This window comes from Lolium rigidum, chromosome 7 (assembly GCF_022539505.1).
Source record: "Lolium rigidum isolate FL_2022 chromosome 7, APGP_CSIRO_Lrig_0.1, whole genome shotgun sequence".
NCBI lineage: Eukaryota > Viridiplantae > Streptophyta > Magnoliopsida > Poales > Poaceae > Lolium > Lolium rigidum.
This window is the reverse complement of record NC_061514.1, coordinates 177415474-177437702: the sequence shown is the minus strand read 5'-3', so window position 1 is coordinate 177437702 and position 22229 is coordinate 177415474. Positions and strand designations below refer to the sequence as shown.

The 22229-nt window shown below is 43.3% G+C and overlaps 3 protein-coding genes and 1 pseudogene across 3 annotated transcripts in view; 2 read left to right on the top strand and 2 right to left on the bottom strand.

Annotated features, from left to right (window-relative positions):
• The window catches only part of LOC124672318 (cell division control protein 48 homolog B-like), an 846-nt gene extending 251 nt beyond the window's left edge, over positions 1-595 (top strand). The window contains exons 2-4 of the mRNA XM_047208566.1: positions 6-119; positions 208-263; positions 382-595. Coding sequence (XP_047064522.1) covers positions 6-119; positions 208-263; positions 382-520 — 309 coding nt within the window. The 3' untranslated portion in view covers positions 521-595. The remainder of the gene's footprint in view (positions 1-5; positions 120-207; positions 264-381) is intronic.
• LOC124677189 (cell division control protein 48 homolog B-like) lies at positions 527-3490 on the top strand. Its single transcript, XM_047213188.1, has 8 exons — positions 527-705; positions 835-934; positions 1245-1529; positions 1601-1770; positions 2128-2256; positions 2653-2746; positions 2838-2915; positions 2990-3490. The coding sequence occupies exons 1-8, from the start codon at positions 641-643 to the stop codon at positions 3302-3304; spliced, it is 1236 nt and encodes a 411-aa protein (XP_047069144.1). The 5' UTR covers positions 527-640; the 3' UTR covers positions 3305-3490.
• A 69-nt stretch (positions 3491-3559) lies between these two features.
• Positions 3560-5793, bottom strand: LOC124672317 (protein CHROMOSOME TRANSMISSION FIDELITY 7-like). Its single transcript, XM_047208565.1, has 6 exons — positions 5735-5793; positions 5381-5633; positions 5198-5290; positions 4575-4649; positions 4129-4481; positions 3560-3901 (listed from the first exon to the last, which is right to left on the bottom strand). The coding sequence occupies exons 1-6, from the start codon at positions 5791-5793 to the stop codon at positions 3766-3768; spliced, it is 969 nt and encodes a 322-aa protein (XP_047064521.1). The 3' UTR covers positions 3560-3765.
• Positions 5794-19583: 13790 nt separating this feature from the next.
• Positions 19584-20323, bottom strand: LOC124672315 (annotated as a pseudogene).
• Positions 20324-22229: the final 1906 nt, after the last annotated feature.

The window sequence follows — 22229 nt, the reverse complement described above, 5'->3', positions numbered from 1 at the left end:
CCAATTTCAGCACCCAGCACGCCTCGTTTGACCAATTTCTGCTCCCGTGTGCCGCGCGAGCTTGTATTCTGCAGTGGCCCAGAGGATTGCTGCTCTACGGCCCCCCTGGCACGGGAAAGGTAATGCACTCTCAACGGCCACGCCTTGATCCTCCTTCAAACATTGACCAGTGCGTTTCTTAAGATTGGTTCTTGTTGTTCTTGTCAGACAAGCCTTGTCCAAGCTATCGTTCGGGAGTGCAATGCCCACCTGACAATGATCAAGTACTGACTCGGTGACTTTGATAACCGAATTTTTAATCCGCCAAATAGGAGTATCATTTGCTCCCTGATGTGCATTTGGGCATGATCGTCACTTGCTTTATTGTGCCTGTTTTGGCAGACCGTATTCTGTGCATAAACCTCATGCTGGAGAGGGCGAGAGGTTCCTGCGTGAAGCCTTCGCCGAAGCGTACTCCAAGGCATCACAGGGCAGGCCAGCCATCATTTTCATCGATGAATTGGATGCTATATGTCCGTGACGTAACAGCAGGTATGCTTATTATACCATTACATCTTTTGCGCCTGTCGAAATCTGTTTTCTTGATGTGCTTTTACAGGAGAGAGCAGGAGTCCCGCATTGTGGTCAGCTGCTAACTTTGATGGATGGGAACAAAAAATCTTCAAAGAAGCTTCCCCACGTAGTTGTTGTCGCGTCAACTAACAGGTAGGAGATTGCAGTTTCTGTTGTTAATGGCCATGTTTACGATCCTCTTTAGTAGGACAAGACCATCGTATATATATCTCATGGAAATTGTTCTACTATTGAAACAATATCTCGTCCCGTAATGTGCAGGGTGGATGCTATTGATCCAGCATTGAGAAGGCCAGGACGTTTTGACTCAGAGATAGAGGTCTCTGCTCCTACTGTAGAAGAAAGGGTGCAGATTCTTGAGGTAATTTAAGATTTCTCTTTGGATCGGTATTCAATTTGTTATGCATATCTTTGATGACTTCTATGTTGCATAATGCTTCTTACTATCCGATTGTATGGTTAAATCTGCAAAGTATTATGCGTTTGGATGCATGACTTGGAATCTTTGTATAGAACTGATAGGTAGTATTGTTGCTGGCCACTACTTGATATTATATGCACTGTGTCTAAAAATGTCTGTACATAGCACTGACAACCTGCATTGTCTGAATCCATTAACTGATGTCATGAATTTTTACCTACAGTATAGTCTTACAACCTTCTTTTTGTAGCTTCATACCAAGGATCTACATCTTCATGAAACTGTCGATCTTCAGACTATTGCTGGATACTGCAATGGTTATGTTGGAGCTGATTTACAAGCTCTATGTCGAGAAGCTGCCAGATTTGCTTATCGTAGATTATCAAACTCATCTGAGGATGAGGAGATGATCACACTACTCATGGAAGATTGGGAGTCTGCTAGATCTGAGGCCAAAGCAAGCATGATAAGAGGGGTAACTAAAGAAGCTCCAACTGTTTCATGGGATGATATAGGAGGTTTGAAAGATCTAAAGGTGAGATATGTTATATTTTTTTTATTTTTTAGAATAAAGCTGCTGTAATGGTGATTGTTTCTATGCTTCAGAAAAAGCTTCAGCAAGCTGTTGAGTGGCCCATCAAGCATGCTGCTGCATTTGCTAGACTAGGGATATCACCAGTTCGTGGTGTGCTTTTGCATGGTCCTCCAGGGTGCTCAAAGACCACCCTTGCCAAGGCTGCAGCACATGCTGCCCAAGCTTCTTTCTTTTCTTTGAGGTTTGTCATAGAACGATTACTGTGTCCGTTCTTTGAATCAAATCACAGCTCTCTATCCTACTATGCGAAAGAGTCCGTACATTTATTATCAAGCTGAGCCCAATTAATCCCGATATAGTGAGAACTGAGATAGTGGTCACAGGAAGGAATAAACATGAACTTTTTCTAGGCACAAAACACTTACCAATTCATATGGTATTTTGATCAAACTGGCATAATATAAGTATTTGTTGGTTCAATTGTTATAGTATCATGCAGTTTGGATTAACTTAAACTAGTTAGCCTAGCCACCTGCTGTTCAAGATTTGCTCTTCATCGAAAGCCAACTACTTTGTTTTGAAATATATTGTCAACCAGTGGTGCAGAACTATATTCGAAGTATGTTGGAGAAGGTGAAGCTTTGTTGCGAAGAACATTCCAGAGAGCACGTCTGTCTGCTCCAAGCATTATATTTTTTGATGAGGCTGATGCAATTGCCCCTAAAAGGTATGCACGGGCATCCTTTTGGCCTAGATATCGAACATACACACTTCAGTTTAACTGTGAACATATATACTTCAAATGTACATTAAGTAATGTGTGCTTTTTGTTAAAGAGGACTTGTTGAAATAATGAGAATAGATAATAATCTCTATACTTTTGTTGCTCCTATCTGACCAAGTAATTTGCATCTGTTATGGTGCACATCAATGTAGAAACGTGTTCATGCATTAGGGACTAGAGGAGTTTACTATTTGAAACTGTTCCTGAATTTTATTCTTTTACCTGAACCAAGGTTTATTTGAACTTTAGTTGTGTACGCGTGAATCTTTTCAGTACTGAGTACTGACTGTCGAGAAGTTAATTTCGCAACTCATAACTTAGGTTGGTACTTGTATGCAGAACTGGTCCTGATGGGGACAGTGGCAATGCCACAGTAGGAGAAAGACTCCTATCAACTTTGTTGACTGAAATGGATGGTTTAGAACTGGCTACGGTATGTCTTAGCTTGCTGGTAGTTTTTAACATAATTCTACTGAGCATCTACATCTCTGTTCATTAAGAGGTTATCTGGCTTTCTATTGTAGGGCATTATTGTTTTGGCTGCTACTAATCGTCCCAAGGCAATCGATGCAGCGCTTCTCCGCCCAGGGCATTTTGATATGGTATTTTCCCCTCTCTGGGTCTCTCTGACATGTTCATTAGCAGTAACTTATCATAAATTTCTCTTGGCCTGCAGGTGTTGTATGTTCCGCCACCAGACGTGCAAGGTCGGCATGAGATACTACGCATCAAAACACGCAAGATGGGGTTAGGGGAGGATGTGGACCTTGGGAAGATAGCGGAGTGCACCGAGCTGTTCACCGGTGCTGATCTCGAAGGTTTGTGCAGGGAAGCAGGAATGTTGGCACTGAGGGAAGATATCACTGCAAGTTCGATAGACAAGGCTCATTTTGAGGCTGCAGTAAGGTCGCTAAAGCCATCACTGACAAAAGCAGAAGTTGACGAGTACGCAGCTGCTGCCATACATGGTCCAACAACGAGGAAACATTAAAATATGTTACATCTTCTAGTTTCTGTTTAAGCTTGTATTGTGGAAGCATTCTAGATCAGTCTGTCCTTTGATAATGCTATTGCTGGTCAGTTGAATGATATGTTCGTGCATTTCTTTTTATGGAAAGGTCAAGCTTGAGTGCTTATGATGTTCCAGTTATTCTGGTTGTGTTTGCCTACAGCTGTTTTCCTTGCTATCAGCTGAACATTATGATCTCGGTTACTGATGTCGACTGATGCCGATACACTGATAATAGCGCGCAACAACATTTGACTGTCAAGATCATGTGGAAAGCGAGAAATCGTGAGAATACACTGCTGTCAAAGAGGATCACATATGCAAAGTGTCGTTATAACCTCTTCTGTTCACTAGGTACAGCAGAAATTGTGATGTTTATATTCAACATGACAAATTTTACAACTGTTTGTCAGTTAGCTATCCATAAATGGGAGCATCATATACTATACATCTCCCTCCCTGTAGACCAAGAATGCACTCGTCTTGCAGTAACTCGACGCCAGTGCCTTGCCAGCAGAGGTTGGTGGAGTGAAAGCGCATTGTGAGATCCCCAGCACACTGCCTTCGCAAAAGCTCTTCCTGCAGGCGACGAATGGAAGTAGCAACGTCAGAAGAAAGCTCGACAAACCAGTGATATTTGCTGGGTGATGCAATCTGGTAAAAAGCCGTGCAATTGACACAGAATGCAATCATGTCTCATTGTTAAGGAGAACTGTTCATGTTTGGCAGTGATGAGTTCTCAAGGCATGAAACGGCTACAAGCATAAGAGCAAGCAAAACGTGGAAAAGGGGCCTGGAGAACATACCTTGCGGCATCCATTAGCTGCGACCCTAGTCCCTTTCTTCTGCGTGACGGCACCACCCAGATGGCCCGGAATCCGCAGACAGCAGGGACAGCTTCTTGTTGGCAGATTATGGCACCAGGGCCCTGGCTCTCTTCTCTGTTCTTGTCGGGATGATTATGCCGTCTTAAGACTTCCCTCTTGAAACTTATTTTCCCAAACTCTAATGTATGGTTTGCTTGTGCTGGTTCAATTTTATTGTCTGGTAACTCGTGTTTGTCTTCCGATGAGGAGCTCGGAATAACTTTGTGTGCTGCTTTTATCGGTTCGGCAACAAGACATCCCACTATCCTCCCACTGGATACGAACAGATAAACCTATGCAGCAAAGATCCTTTTATTTGCAGGGAAGACAAAACATATTGCATTCATGCTGTTATACCATGTATGGGAATTCAGACTGTAAGTTACCTTGCAAAGCTTATGAAGGAGCCTGCCTTCACCAAACCCCAGCTCCTTCTCCACCACTTTGATCACCTCCTGAACCTGACATGTGTAAATGGCATTACATGCTTTGCTTCCTAAATTTTTGCAATTTGCCGATACGTTTCTAATGTCAAAATTGGATTGTTTCTGAAGTGGCTCAGCCTTTTAGCAGCAAGCAGACTCTTATGCAGATCACAGCTATCAGTAAACTGTTACAGTTATGCATTTTTTTTCAGAATCGGTGTGATGAAGGCCACCTACACATGTGCATCTGCTTTTCTAATGCAAAGATATGGATTATTTGTGAAGTGGCTAAGGCTTCTGTAAGCAATTAGTTGTAGACACATAAAGATTACAGCTATCAGTAAACTTACAGTTCATAGTTATAGGCAAAGTAAGTCTGGCAAAAAAATGCCCAAGTCTGTGCCATATTTGCATCTACATTTATTATGTCAATATGTGGATTGTTTGTGAAGTGGCTCAAGCTTCTAGTAGTGACTAGTTATAGACACATACAGATTACAGCTATCAGTGGACTAGCAGTCCGCATTTCTTCAGAAATACATGCATCCGGACATAACAAAGTGAGTTCAGCAAACAGGAAATACCTTGCTGTTCCGCGTACAAGAATTCTCGCCAGTTGCAAGAATTATCCTGTCACCGCCCTCGGACCTCGCAACCACGGTTTCGTCGCGCCAACCCTGCGGTCAGAACGAACTCTTCAGTCACAGAAAACGCAAGAAACAGAAAGGGACAGTCGACACCGCAATTATCAGAGAGACAACCGGGACCTTGAAGGGGACGCCCTGGAAGTAGGTCCTGTGGTATGCCCTGTGGACCTTCTCGTCCTCGTCGTTCCCGCGGGCGTACATCATGCCGCAGACCGCGCACGCGTGGAGGAGGAAGTCGGGCTGCCCCAGCTCCAGGTGGAACTGCCCGTAGCTCCGCTTCTTGCTCAGCACCTTGGCGTCCGCCGCGCCGTCGCTCCTGGGCCTATTCGGCTCCGCTGCGCCGCCGCCGCCTTCCCTAGGCGCGTCGTCGGCGCTAAGCAAGAACGTAGGCGCGGATCAGCCGGACGGATTCGCGAAGGTGAAGGTGCGGGACGGTGTTTCGATTGGGGAAGCGAGAAGAAGAAGAAGAAGAACCTGTTGGGACCCGGATCTGGGGCCTGGCGCTTGAAGAAGGCGTTGATCTTCGGCTGCATCTCCTCGCCTGGCGTTGGAATCCGGATTCTCGTTTGCTGCCGGAAAAGGTGGAGAGGAGGCGACGGCGGGCGGCAGGAGCAGGATGACGAGGGATTCGGAGAGACGATTGGACGGTGGAGATGAGTGTAAAAGGCCGCGGGCAGAGGGGATCGGACGGACAGGAATTGAGAAGGCCGTCGCGCGGGATTCTGAAACGCCTATTTGGGATTCGGGCGCCAAAACAACCGCCGCAAATGCCGTGCGTACCGAAATGCTTGGCTCAAGTTTGGCAGCTCCGTTTTAGTGAAAACGAAGTATTCCGAAACCATGGTATTTCGGTATTGATTGTAAAAAAAAACATGGTATTTCACTGCTTAGCAGAAGACATACATCAGTTCTGGCAAAACCATGGTTTTTGAAACAAAAGGCTTGGAGCTCTTTCTTCAATAGTACTTCGAAAATAACTCAGTTTTTTTTTTTTTTGGAAAACCACAGTTTCAAAAATCAAAACCATGGCACTCTAGCATAGTGAAAGATCGAGATGTCGCCTAGAGGGGGGTGAATAGGCAATTAAAAACTCTTGCGGATTTGTCTTGTAAGAATGCGGAATTAAACTAACGTTTAGTTTACAAGCACAAACCCTAAGTATGCTAAGCTCAACTAAGTGTAACAACAGCAAGTAGAGCTAAGCAAGATAGGCACAAGATATATGTAGCACAAGTGATAGCAAGATATATGAACTTCAAGCACGATGGCTATCACAAGGAAAGAGAGCTCGGGTATAGAAATAACCGAGGCACGCGGAGACGAGGATGTATTCCCGTGTTCCCTTCCTTTGCAAGAAGGTACGTCACGTTTGGAGGAGTGGAGGTCCCACGAAGGATTCCCCGCGCCACGAAGACTCACCCTATTCTCCGAACCACACCCACGAAGGATAATGGCCCTTTCCTTATGGTTAGCTTTTCCTCCGCTCCGGAGATGGCAAGCTCCACAACCACTTCACAAGCTCCACGAAGGAGAAGCCCGGGCCTCTTCACAATCTTCTTGAAGAGATCACCGGAGCACCAATCACCAAGCCAACTAGGAGGTCTCCCTCCAAGAGTAACAAGCTCACGGTCTCTCACTCGAACTAATCGTGGTAGAGAGCTCAACACTATGCAATGATGCAAAGCAAGAACACTAGAGGTGTTCAAGTCCTTCACACTCAAATCCCACCAAAGCAACGAATGCTAGGATGAGATTGGAGAGGAAGAACAAAGGGAAAGTCAACCAAAGACTCCAAGATCTAGATCCCAAGAGATTCCCTCACTTAGAGAAGAAAAGGATTGGTGGAAGTGTAGATCTAGATCTCCTCTCTTAGATCCCTCAAGAATGAGCAAGAATGGTTGGAGGAATCAAAGGGGAGAGCAAGTTCTTCAAATGCAACAATGGAGGAGAGAGAATGGGAAGAACTAACTCAGCCCAAGGTGGAAGAAGGGCTATTTATAGCCCAAGAGAAAATATAACCGTTGGGGAAAAGTTGGGCTGAGTCCACCGTCGAGGAAGCCGGTTAACCGGGCCTGGGGCCGGGCAGTCCGGTCTAGGGCCCGGTCAGACCGGGCCACAGACCGGACCAGCCGGTCCAAACCGGGCGGCAGACCGGACCACGACCGGGGTCACTTTGCGTCTTCCAGGAACTCATCCGGTTGGCGCCCGGTTGGCGACCGGTTGGCGACCGGTCGACCGTACGGCACGTCGAGCCCGCTGGTTGGTAGGCCGACTGACCGGGCGGCGGGCCGGAGCTAGTCCGGCGCACGGGCCGGTCCGACCGGGTCCCAGACCGGGAGAGCAGGAAAACATGTTATACAAAAACTGTGATAACTTTTGTGTCCGGACCCCGATTGACATGAAACCAATTTTGTTGGAAAGATAACGACGAATAGAACCCCAAAAAATATGGAGACTCCTCACAGAACATTTTAGATGATTTTAGAGAGGGAGTCTCCCACCGTCAAGAAACGGTAAAGACGTCCAAACTCGAAAACGCAATAGAAGATGCATGCGGATTCCGTTTTCGATGAACTTGGGCTTGTTGTAAAGCTAGCAACAAGCTCAAGAACCTCACTGCAGAGAAACACCAAGAAGCAATAGGGATATGCAAAGTATGCAAAGGATTGAGCTCCCTAAGACGATGTGATCAAGTTACCCAACCAAAGCCCCTCTTAATAGTGCGGCTATCTATCCTATAATCCGGTCTCCCAACAACCACCTTGAGACCGGTAAAAGGAAAACCTAGCAAGGCCATACCTTTGCCTTGCGCATCCCGCTTGATCTTGATGATAGCTCTTCAAGCTCCACTCAAGCCGGAATGCCTCACTTGATCATCGTCGCTTCGTGAAGACTCACAAATGCTCCCCCATACACCATGACGGGAAAGCTCTATTGATGCACATCTTCACATGTCCATTATCACCAAATGGACGGCAAGCTTCAAGCATGTGATTCACTTGAGATGCTCATCTTGAACTTGCCCGACTCAACCTTGTATCTTCTCATACTCTATCATACTATCTTGAGATGTATATAAAGAATTATTCACTTGGAATCAAGCTCTCAAGATCTTGATCATCCATTGCTTATCACATAAGATAGAGTATGGCTAATATTGAGTTCCACATAAGAACTCCATCTTCATTTCTTCTTCTTGATCATATCACATATATATCTTCAAATCGATGATCTTGATGCCAATACACAAGGTGTATCTTTATCTCCATGGCATCCATACTTGAATCCAACACATGGAATACAAGTACCTATGGAATATTCCTTGGCGCACGGACCCGTGAAGGTTGTGTCAATTTTTATTTTATATATATTCGAAAACATCAGCAAGTATTAAATAAAAATTGAATAATTATCCGTTTCAAAAATTATTAGTTGACGAAGAGGAGTAAAAGAACACAACATATCATATGTCTTGTATGAGTCAGTCGATTTCCTGGCGTCCACCACTTGATTACAGGCCTAAAGGCAATAGAACAGAGTAAATCTGAAATTTAATCTCCCTAAAAATAGCACCGTTCCGAGCCAGCTCTTGCTCGCTTCCCTTGATCGCTTGCACCACAAGTTGTGAGTCAATTCCGAACGCGAGAAATACCACCAGATTTGAGCCTGAAACAGTGATTGTAGGCAGGCCTCTGCTTCAGTATGGAGAGTGACCTACACATGCTCCATATGGCCAGCACCTGAAGAGGCCACAAACCCCAGGTCACCTCTAAACACCCAAACCAAGCCACCGGACGCACCGGCCAGGTCCATATGCTCCCATCAATATTAATCTTCGGAATATTGTGCACCGGTGGCTTCCACTTGATCTCCATAGCAGGTTGCTCTTTCTTCCTTTGTTGGTCTGCAGTAGTAGTTTAAACTCAGCGATCAGAGACGAACTTAATGACGGATCGAATCCGAGGAGGACGTGGATTCACAGGCATTGCATTTTGTTCCGCACTTGCCACCGAACCGAAAGCAGGGCAACACATCTCATCTTCTCCTCGTTCATTGGCGTAAAGAATCCGTGCAATAACATATTTGGCATCAAGACAAGACGACAGCCTTAGCTCGATGGGTTCGGATTCTTCCATACCGCACACACGAGGCTTGCACTCGAGAAAGAGATGGCCACCCTCTTCATTAAATCCGGAGCACATGGGGCATAAAGGATCAATCTCAATGCATCTCCTAAGAATATTCCAAGCAATGGGTGAGGCACTCGTTATGAGCAAGGTGCCACAGAATTGTTTCGATTGCGGTACGCCTTCCAGATCATGTTCCAGTTGAAAAAATTAAAAACTCTGAATTTTCGCTAGAGTTACTCGGTTTCTTCCGATCCTCCCTAAACTCAGTACCCATGTTGTATCGGCATGGAAAATGAGCACAAGTGAATATTGAACTTCAACATCCTACCCTTAAAAAGGGAAAGCCAGTAAGGAAAAAGCATACTGGAGCACTACCGAGAAAACTTGTAGATGTCATAACGGAATTAAAAATATAACACCTAATATATACAACCTTACAAAATGCAACAAAATGGATTATATTTTTATTCAGTCCTTAGTGCCCTATTTATTTCTTAGTAGGACCCCCAATATATGCAGGCACACTTTGTCCAGTATAATTTGAACCACGTGGACTAATATAACTCAATATATATATATATATATATATATATGTCTGCTATTCTCGAACCGGTTCGAGAATAACTATTCTCGAACCCTTTCTGAACTTCCCGGTACATGGATGTGAACTTCTTACTCTCTGAATCTGAACTTCCCAACGGACTTCAATATTGTACATGGCGAACTTCTGAAACTTTAGTCTAGTTTGAAGTGAACTTCAGAAAATAGCTATTCCCGAACCCTTTCTGAACTTCTCGGTATGTACATGTGAACTTCCTCACGGAACACCTATATTTCATGATTTGGCGGACAGTGTTTTGGGGACAATTTTTTAACCAATTATCGGAATGATGCATATGATATAGCGTTGGAAAGATACGGAAATTTCGCATCTTTTCTGTTACTATTGATTGTCCAAATTCTGTACGGTTTGAAAGTAATTTCAAATCTACCAACCTATGTTTTCGCGGATTTCTCTATTTTCCTATAAATGTTTGGCTCTAGTTTCTAAACCGTTTGTCCGATTGATGCAAATAATATGTCGTTGGAAAGATATTGACTAGGCGCAACTTTTTCATGTTGAACATTTTCCCGAATTCGTTACGGTCTAAGAGCAGATTTGAAAATGCATGTTTCTGATTTTTTTAACTTCTCGTTTTTTCCACTAGTTCTTGGGTCGTATTTTTGAAGCGCTTGTCGGATTGTTGCAAATGATATGGCGCTGGAAAGATAATGATTAGACGCAACTTTTTCGTGTTCAATATTTTCCCAAATTCCTAACAGTTTACGACTAATTTTCGAAATACGAAAAAATCGAATATAACGCCGGATGAAACATTTTAGAATTTGCTTGCTTAGTTTTGATTAGGTGTGGCATGGAAGCACCTTGGAGTATTAGTAGAGTCATATCATTGTCAATTGCACGGAGCAGCAATCAATTTGGGTAACTAGAGGCCATGCACACAATTTTCATGCATATGATTTCCGCCGAGACAATCCTGACTAGTTGAAGTACCCTGAATATGCGAGTGAACTTCTCGGACCGTGTTAGTGAACTTCCCATCGGAGTATAAATTCTTGATTTTACATACAGTAGAAATTATTGATTTTGCATACAGTTTGTCGTGGTTTTCAAACTCTCAATCAAAATGATGCAAATGATACAACGGTAGAAAGATATGAAAGAACTGCAAATTTTCATTTATAACATTTTCCCATTTTTTTCATGGTTTAGGAGCAGTTTAAAATATACTAACGTATGCAATTCAAACTTCTTTGTTTTCTGTCTTTTTTCCCTTAGTGGACTTCAATGTTTTGTATATCTAACCGCGGAAGCCTAAGGAGTGAAATACTGGTGCATGTTTTTTTTTAATATATAGTGTATGGTTTTGTAGTTTTAAAAACCAAACTTCGTTTATTTTTTAATATTTAGGAAAAAAAATAGTGCTTACATTGTATATTTTTAGATGAAGCACGTGGTCCCAGCATGCAGTACAAAGTCGTGGACTGAACTTAACAAGTTCACATACATACATACTAAACTTCCACACATATATAAAGTGAGCTTCCAGAAACAAATTCAACAAAAATCTTAACAATAAGGGAACCTCACGTACATACAAACCGAACTTCCTAACAAATAAATAGGAATTTCACATAATAATTCTTTGAAACAAATAGCTAGAAGCATCACAGAATAAAAAAGAAATCAGTAGACACAACAAACTTCCAAAACAAAAATAAGCTAACTTCATGTGGGGACAAGGTGAAATTTTTCTATTTGAAGCCAATGAACCGATCAATGCAAATATTCAATTAGCATCAGGTGCTAGCTGCGCGCATATGAGATTGTCAGGCAGTTGTAAAAATCGAGTCTGCGGTGTGCTACATCATCGTTCGTACACTGTTGGGGGCCTGCTGCCGTGTAGTGAGACCATTGTGTAAGGCCAAGAGCTTGGGATGGCAGTCATGTTGTTGGTGAGGTGCTCGTATCAACCCGGAAGCGTTGGTGCTAGTGGACGCCCACGCTTAGCTTTGTGAACTCCCGTGGGTGGAAGTCGCGCTCAATGAGGCAGTGAACAGAATGTAGGCCAGGCAGGCACCGAGGGGGTTTGGAGAAGCTTAGAACCATGGCTTCAAAGGTACCCCAAACGCCATCTTAAGTGAGCTCCAAGTGTTGTTCCTGTAACAAAAGGTAGTGTACTTGTATGAGCTTCATGGATTAGAAGAAGTGAGCTTCATGGATTATAAGAACTAGCAGGAATATATAAAATGAAAATAGTAGTAGATGTGTCGCGAATTAAGAGAAGTGAGCTTCACAGATTAGGAGAAGTGAGCTTCACAGATTAGGAGAAGTGAGCTTCACGGATTATAAGAAGTGGGCTTCACGGATTATAAGAAGTGGCAGGGTATAAAATTAAAATAGCAGTAGATGTGAACTTCGTGAATTAAGAGAAGTGAGCTTCACAGATTAGGAGAAGTGAGCTAAGAGCAATCACCCAAGAAATTATAATATTATCCGAAAAAGTTGTATATTGTGTTGGGTCATTATGCAGAATATCAAAACATGCACAAAGCGTCCAGTTTAAAAGATATAATTATGTCCCCACTATATGATTTTCATGTACTGAACCGGTCTAGAACACATAGTAAACTTCTCTAGCAAGTGCAAGAACAACATTTTCTATATGATGGAATTGAACTTTAGGCAAACGAAATTGTACTTTACAACCGCACATGCATTTTTCATCTTACAAAAATGAACTTTGTGCAAGTACCAAGTGAGCTTCCGAATGGAATTGAGGTGAAGTTCCAAAATATTTTCGCGAAATGGGATAGAACTTCCACGAAATTAAAGTTCAAGTACTCTAAGTGAATTACTGCCATAATTCTAACCTCCTTAAGCCTTTCCTATAGTATAGTGAGGCTCTGAAAGTACCTTATATTAGATGCAGAGGAGCATGGGCAGCACTGCAGTTAGCATATTCATCTTTGATAGGAGGAGAAGAGGAAACACTGCAGGTCAGGTCTCAAAAAGAAGTTGAATATTGTGCTTGGTCATTATGTAGAATATCGGAACCTGCAGAAAGCATTCAGTTTAGATGATTTAATTCTGTCCCCACTATATATTAGGTACTATAGTTCAATTCTTTACCTACTAGGCATTAATGTTGAGTGGACTATTGCTATATTAGTGCTATAAAATGAACTTGCCATAAAATGAACTCACATACAAGAGTAAACGGACCTGAGACGGCAATGTTCACCGGCTAACACGGAGCTATTATATGCACAGTACAACTATTATGTGCAGAACAAACTCAATTCACTCCTAGAACTATACATTTAAATCTGAACTTCAATTTAGAGATAAAACACAAGTAAAAAATGCACTACAGAAAATAAGATATGTTCTCGTGAACTTCATAATGCGAGAAAGTGAACTTCGACAAGAAAATGGTTCATACTTGCCAACAAAAAGAATTGACACATTGAACTCCCTAAAAAAGAAGAGGTGAGCTTTACGTATACATCAAATGAACTTCTCGTCTGGAATATATACATCAACAATATTCTACAAATTCACTACCTTCTAATTTCTTCTGAAACTAAAAGTGAATGCTCTCATGCTAATGTGAATCTCCCATTCAAACAAAACGAACTCTCTAACAAGTGAGAGATATAGTTATTGGATAGAAAAGGTGAAATCCTGTTAATTTACATGATTATCATTCATTTTGTTTTCGTCAATTTAGTTTCATACAGATGTTTTAAATATCTGCAATACCAAGAAAAAATTGTGGTCAAAGTGAACTTGTTGTCGTTCACTTATTGAACTTCTATTACCAGCATTTTTATATGTTTTTTCTACAGACGTAAATGAACTCACTAATAGGAAAGAGTGCGACTTCTTTTAGCTATTGCAGAGCCACCTTCTTTGTAAAGTATGAGCTTTAACAGAGACAAAAAAAATCTTGTGAAAATCATTCTAGAAACATAGTTACTATTTTAGAGAAAAACTAAAACTTTTCATGTAAGTATTTTCAACATTAAAAATGAACATCCATAAAATAAAACTTCCCAAGAACAAAGTGAACTTTCGCGGGCATTCAGAACGAACTTACCGACCAAAGATAACTTCTGTTTTTTCAAACTGTTTTCTTTCCAAATTGAACTTATGTTGGTTGCAAAATGGAATGAACTACTGGAAAATAAAGATTGAACTTACGTTCTTTTGCCGAATGAACTTGGTGGTAATAAGCAAGGACACCAACTGCCTCAAATAAAACAATCATACAGGTGGCATTTTTATCTCTCGTTTTTTACAGGAGCATGACTCCCTCCCTCGACCTAAAGACAAGACCAAACTGAACTTCAGGATAAGAAAAGTGCGAACTGCACCAAAAAAAGAAAAGAGTAAACTCCAGATGAGAATTGAGCAAACACCCATACACAAAGCTAACCAGAGAACAGGTTTCGCTACAGATCAAACGAACTCACTGTCAAGAAATAGTGAACTTCGAGACATGAAAGAGTGAACTTTTGCAAAACCTTTTCTCGACATACAAAGTTGAGTTTCCAGAAAATATGAGACCCAGATCATACTCATAATATATAAGAAAATCATGAAAAAAAATTATTTTAGAAAACACACAGTATGAAATGAACTTTGCCAGCAATAGAATTGAACTTCTGTAAAGATGCAAGCATACAATCCAAACTGAATGAATTGCTGCCTAAAAATATGAAGATGAAGAACTCCCTTTTGGTCCTAATCGTAGTACTAAAAATATACAAGAGACCCACTCGATGCTGCACTGAGGCATATGTGCAGGTTCATTTTCCTGGATTTCCAACTAACCATATATGAGCAAACAGTGCCCCATCTGCGGATTAAGAACAAACCATCTGAACAAAATATGAGTGTACATCAACACTCTTTACATAGTTTGGTTAATATTTCATCAACACAAGCCATGCTAGACTTGGATGCAAAAAAGATAACTACGAATTTGGCTAGAGGGTGGTCTATTATGTATATGTGCATCAAGAAGGAAATACAGGTTGCTTCATATAGCAGCTTTGAATATGAAAAATAACTAGGCTATTAGTGAGAGGAGTAGGCCGACCTGGGTCTCAATTACCTTGGATGTTGGGTTCCTGGACTTCACTAGCCGGACAAAAGTGACGTTTCAAACAAAGAACAAAGAAAGGTAGTTTGATGGAAACTTTGCGCAAATAAGAAGTGAGCTTCAGGAAAAAGTTTCAATGAACTTCCAAAAATCTACTATTTTTTCCAGATGATATTTTCATGATGTGAACTTCACAAATTAAGATAAGTGAGCTTCACAGATTAGGAGAAGTGCACGTGGCGGAAATCAGGAGCTCCTTCGAGTCGCATGACGCTACTGGGAAAATTGAATAACGCTACTGGTAAAAACAAGTGCACTACCCCTCGTATATGAAGTGAACTTAGCCGGATAAAATCCAGTAGTAAATTTGATGACACCTTTATTTTTCTGGAGCTTCACATGTTATGTGTTTCGACCAAAAAATGTGTACTAAAAATAGATGAACTTCATGCTAACATAAATCTGAAACATAGATAATTATGCACTTCAAAGAAATTATAATGACAACTTGTCGAGAAAATGAACAGGGCTAACTCCTGGGAAAAAGGAGGTGAACTTCAAGCATGATTACAAAACAAAAATCAGCAAATTCATGTACATTTTTAGCTCCACACATGAAAGTTAACAACATATGTAGCAAAAAACTAAGACAACAGCCGAAATACACACATATTAGTTCATTTTTTTGGGTGAGGATCTGAAACTCTTGCCCATAGAAAATATGAATTCCTCTTGTCAAACGAATTGAGCTTGCTCGAACAATAAATGTGAACTTCACGGCAGAAGCGCACCTTTTGTAATTTTTCCCTATTTGAAATTTTTGTGTTGTGCTGTTTTGAACAGAAACCATCTATTAGAGGAAGCAAACTCAGGAAATATAAATAGAAATTTCCATTGGGAATAATGTGAGCTACTTTATTCTTCTACCAGCCCAAAAAAATAAACGTCCATTTCTCTCTATTATAAGACAGAATAGCCACAATACCACTAGTCAAAACCAAAAGTTTCAAAATAGCACTGAAAAAACCAAACTTGCGTAAATACCATTGGACACCAGTTGTGCTAGTTTCTCTTCCTGGCAGAATCACAAGAGAGGCAATTCTGCCAGTTTCTCTGACTGAGAGGTCAGGGTAAAAAAAAAACATGTCTGAACTTTGAATTATGCAGGACACTAGAGCTGTTGCAAAGAGAAATTTGGAGGTACTATTCTGTGCGCTGAGTTATAGCTGAACTAAATCTCCCCGTATGAAAGCATATCCTCTGATCTAATATGCTTTAGAAAATCAACAGGGGAACCAAACACGAATTACGCGAAAATACACCTGAATCAAACAATTCCCCCCACAAAACAGGCTATGGTGGGGATCTGCGCGCGCGTGCTATGGATCGTAGTAAAGCGGACGCAGGTAGATCACGTCGTTCCTACGGCAGTAGCATCCACCAAGCACGGCAACAGGAACGACAGGTTTGGCTGAACATTAATCAAGACGTAAAAATAAAATCGCGTCAAACAACCGCAGATCGGGATGGGCGGGGAGCTAACCAGCGAAGATTCTGCAAACAACGCTAACTGGAGTACAATTACGAGATGGGTAGGCGAGATTTTGGGGAGGAATCGCGGGCGAGGGAGCGGTACCTGTGCATCGGCGCTTGTCTGCTCTGCTCCTCGGTCTGTCGTTCTACCTGGCGGGTGGGTGGACATGAGGAACTTGCGAGCCTCCTCCATGTGGACTGCCCGAACAATCCTCCTCCGACCTCCGTCTCCGACTCTCCGGCTCGCTCCCGGCTGGTTCTCCGCTCGCCGGTGGTCGGACGACAGCTTAAATCGGGGGAGGGAGGGATCAGGGAGGAGTAGTAGGCGACGCGCGGTGGAGGCGGGAGCCCTCCCTGCGGGAGCCCTCCCGGCGGCGCGCGGTGTAGGCGGGGGCCCTCCCGGCGGCGGGCGGTATAGGCGGGGGCCCTCCCGGCGGCGCCGTTGTAGGCGGGGGGCCTCCCGGCGGCGCGCGTTGTAGGCGGGGGGCCTCCCGGCGGCGCGCGTTGTAGGCGGGGGGCCTCCCGGCGGCGGGCGGTGTAGGCGGGGGGGGGGGGGGCTCCCGGCGGCGCGCGGTGGAGGGGGGCGCCTTCCCGACGGAGCGCGGTGGAGGTGGGAGGCAGCGTGGCGTGACAAAGAAGGTGATTCTGATGGGGGTTCAGTCGGTTCACTACGGGTGGTGCGGTTCGGGTGGATAGTTTTTTTTGACATAGTTCGGTTTGTTTGGTGGGGGTTCGAGAATAGCTATTCTAGAACCCCTCTTAAGGGGGGTTCGAGAATAGTTGGGCTCTATATATATATATATATATATATATTAAAACAGAGGTAAGCACGATGTAACAGTACGAATGCATCATAATACCTCAAATGGTGCTTCTACAAAGAAAAGACAGGAAACTTGTAAAGAACTACAATATCATTCAGAAAATGGAGTACAAAAGAAAAACCTCATTTGGAAAGAAAAAAGTTAAACTGGTATAGATGTACGGCACGTAACTTTCTTTCTCTGGATTCTGTGACTTTTTGTAGGAAGTAGTAGAACAACTGCAGTAGCAGCAAAAAATAAATATTTAAGCTTGCAGACTTTTTTGTAGGGAAGAGGCATACTGCTTTACAGAAGATGGTCATGGCTGTCTCCTTTTTCAAATTTAGATTTTGTGCTGCTTTCCTAACTGCCTCTCATATCCATCAACGGATACAATCGCTTCATTGACAACACGCAATGTCCTAAACAGGGTAAGAACACCACATACACGGAATAGGCCATCAACTTTGCTGAACTAATGCATATCTGGAATAGAACCTAAATTAAGCAGAGTATGTTAAATAACTTTCCTTGGTCCCGTTTACTTGTCTCTCTTCAATAAAGATATATCAAATTAGACCACTGACTTCAAATCTGACAAATGATTTCAGAAAATAGCAAGACCTTATGAAATAAACACATTCAGATATAACATCGGACAAAAGTCTGAATGTTCAGAAAATTAACAGGAACATGAGCTCCAAAACAATCCAACACAAACATATTTTCCCTGGAGTTTACTCATATATTATCGATGATACCATGCACGGACAGGTCACAAAACAAAGCTAAATTTCAGAAATAAACGAATTAGTATGTAGACAACAAAGCACACAAATAAATTCATTTCCCATGCATCCTACTTGATTTTGTTTTCATCACCTCGGGTATACATAACAAATAATCTGGCATGCACAATACAACAGAACCGTCTGATAAAAATAACAAAAGAGAATATCTGGCATGCACAATGAAGAATGACGAGAAGATACAAAAGCAACGAGTTATGAAGTTTGGAGCTGTATACTTATTAAATTGGTTGACTTGTACTCGTAAAATCTGGCACTTGGTCCCATATTATTTGCTATAGAAAACTGTCCCGGTTCATTTACTTAACATTTTCTTTTCCAACTGGAAGATTTTCTTAAAACTATGAAAGGCTACTAAAAGAATTGAAACAATGATTTGATCGGGTTCTTTACTTCCACAGGATGTGGTTTTTCTTGCAACGGGGATCTTCAGGCCACCACAAATATCCGCATCGGATCTTGGCTTCGAGTACTCTGTGACCGAAACCGCTTAAAGCCAAGATCCGATGCATGGATAAAATGACGGTCTAAGATCACTAATCCTACAACAGAATATGGTGACTTACACAGTGGTACTACTACTGTTAATTGTTACTTACAGAAACACACTGAAACTTGATAGCCAGGTTAAGAAAAACTCTACAGTAAAAGCAGTGCTAAATTTGGCAATGCCTTATTACTACAGATTACAGAGCAAGCCTCAGGTCCAAAAGCAACACTAATAACATCTTGCTGGTTCAAAAGCATGGACATATTGCTTGCGGGTTTAGATACACTCTGAATTCAGAAATATGCAATAAATTGCTTGTTTGTTCGAAAGCAAGACGAATTCGAAGTATGTCATAGAGCCCCAACTGATTAGTCTATAAATTTATTTCATCACCTGTTGAGAAGATTCTTTACCTCTTGTGATTCTGCTTGTGGCGCTGGGATGGCTTTGCCATGGATTTATCCATCTCAAGCTGAATATAAAGTAAACCCTCGTGAGCAACTTGAGTTAACCATTTATTTTCTTCTTTTGTTGATCATCTAAACCAAGACCTAACTCAGAACGCCCCAGAGGCGGAGGACAATGGTGAGCAGGGTGCGGACAACTTGTTGTGGTCCTCTGACCACATGTCTTGGCGGCAGCATCATCCTTTCTGATGTCAGCATTCACTTAATAATAAAAATACATGCTAGTACTACAACAGCAAAAGACATGAAATTTGGATTTTCAAGCTCAAAGCATAGAAAAGGCAACGTAACCCAGCAATCAACAGCACCAAACATGAAAATGGCATATGGCCAGTAGTCGATGTGCCCCATAAATGCTAGTACTACAACAGCAAAAGACATGAAATTTGGATCTTATCATGAAATTTGGAGTATTTAGCTTAACAAACTGAATTTATTGCCAAATCAATAACAGACGACCAATAACTGAAAGATATTCAGACTTTGCCAAAAATTGAGTTTATAACGTGAACTGTTGGTACGAGTACTGTACTATCTACAACAGCAAGTGATTTCCTATTAAATTCAACACGCGGGGACATAATAATAGTTTGATAATCAAAGCAAACGTGGCAATGATTTCTTCCCAATTCTGACTTTCTGAGCAAACGTAAACACAAAGAACTGAAGCAGTGCTCACCGGAGAGGCGTCCGTCGGCGAGAGCGCCGAGCGCCCGAGGAGCGACCCTCGGGCGCCCGGGCTGCTCGGCGTGGCCGCGGCGGTAGCAGGGAACGAGGACGGCGAAGCCGGTCTCGGGGTCACCGTCCGTCTGCATCTCCGGCGCCTGCGGCTCGAGCCAGCCGATGGACCAGTCCGAGTCGTCGGACTCCGACCCGGACAGGCAGCCGCCAGCGTCGGACGGCACGATGACCATGTCGTACTCCTTGTCGACCCTGCACTCCCCGCGGCCGCGGCGTCGGCTCCTCGGCCCTCCGCTGCCGCCCGCGGCGGCCGCCTGCGCCGGCGCTCGAGAAGGTGACGGCGTCCGGCTCCAGGAAGCCGGAGGGGAAGTCCGGGAAGGAGGCGCTCGTCAGGGCCGTGGCGGGGAGCTCGTGGCTGGCCACCCGCGCCGCCGTGCCCGGCCACAGCCAGTGCGTGAATCGGCCAAGCCCCATGGCCGCCATGACCCGCAAAAATGTCTCGGAAGCCTTGTCTGCACGCCGGCGGCCCCTGCCGGAGGTCGGCCTCCGCGGAAACGAGCAGCGCTGCCCCTTAGCTCGCGCCGGCGGCCCCTTCCATAGGTCGGCCGGCCGCCCATCGCCCGCGCCGGCCCCCGACAAGCGGCGTGGGGGCGGAGATGGCGCGGGATGTGGCGGCTGAGCGAGCTAGCGGCGGGGCTGGGGGCGCGAGGCGACGACGACGGCGGGGCTGGGAGCGCGGGGCGACGGCGGACGGCGGCGCTGCCACGCGCAGGCGAGGGAAGGGGCGGCGACGGGAGGAGAAGGGGAGAGGCGGCGCGGGGTGGCGGCGGGAGGCAGCTGCGCGAGGGAGAGGAGGAGGAGCAGGTGCGCGACGACGCCGGGCCGGGCGGGCTTCACATGACCCATGGATAAAAAACGGGTTCACGCGAGGGCCTCGTCCTGGACTACTCCACACTGAAAAAATGGACGGACGAGATCCACCACCAAACAAAATCCAACGGCTACGAGGCTCAAATCGCTGTGAAGCCCCCTATGGGGGGCATCATATATACCTTTAGACTAGATTTAAATGTGCGCCTTGGCGCACGATCCTGTGGCTCTCGTACTTTTTTTTATATTTTGTATGACCTACCAAAACACATGTGAGAAAACAATGATGGGTTTGCATGACCCTTCAATATAAAAATGTGCACGTTTGTATTTTAGACCTTAGTTGTTCAGGCCCTGTTTTGATAGACATTAGAATAGAGCAAACAGAATCATGAAGAGAGTAGCAAATGCTTATATACAACCATCAAAATAAAGAAATATATTGGATTAAAGCACTTCCGTCTAATAATCAACCATCCGACAAACTATCTGCAGTACTAAAATAGCAAACCATGTTTGCTCCGGAAGCAATAAAGCACCTACCATATGCGTATATAGCATATTTTTGCATGTTCTTATCTAGCAGTGCACCACCCATCGGTGTACATGAAAAATTATCTACGGAACACACACTTGCTATATGGAGATCACTAACATATCCCATGTCATCGAGTACATATACTACCATAAAGGCTAGTCATCCAAATGTCACGTATGGTAGGCAGGTGACCATAACTTTCCGAGTGACTCCCGTAGTAACCACGGTACTTGTTCACCATCAGGATATTTTCCCACGTTCTGCAGAAAGCATCGATTTAGCAATGTTTGAGAAATCATCAGGGTACTTACCCATTTTCTGTAGAAAGAATCGATTTAGCAACACTGGAGGTAGCGATGTTTGAGAAATCATCATTGGCATTTGAGATGTACTACCATTGTTCCAAAATATAAGTCATTTTTAGCTTTCTAAGATGGCTTATATTTTGGATCAGAGTAATAACTAACATACATGAAGCTAACATATATTTGTTTTTTGGATTACCTAAATTGATCGCATGATTGTTTAAATGAAAACAATACCTTTTAGTCTTTGATGGCCAGTGAGTGCAGCATCTCCCACATCATACACAGTATCATGTACAGTCAATAAAAAAGATTTTAATCCATCACAACCGTTACAAAGAGGTAGGAGAATCAAGAAAATTACATAGTAGCAAGCAATACAAAAACATTCGTGGAGTTGTTCATTTGAGGCCATAATCAATGCGAAGATTGTTTTGTGTAAATGGCAAACTATTTTGGTGTCAATGAAGCTATCACAGTTCAAAGCGTACAAATAAAGGCAGATTTGACCATAAGCTTAAGGGTATGCGTAGATAGGAATTGAACATGGTCATATTTATTATGCCACTAAGCTAACTATTCATTAGAACACATCCTAGTAGAAATTTTGTACAAATCAAGGTAGGCAAAACCAAATATTTTCACACATCATGCTGCATGGGAGTAATTAG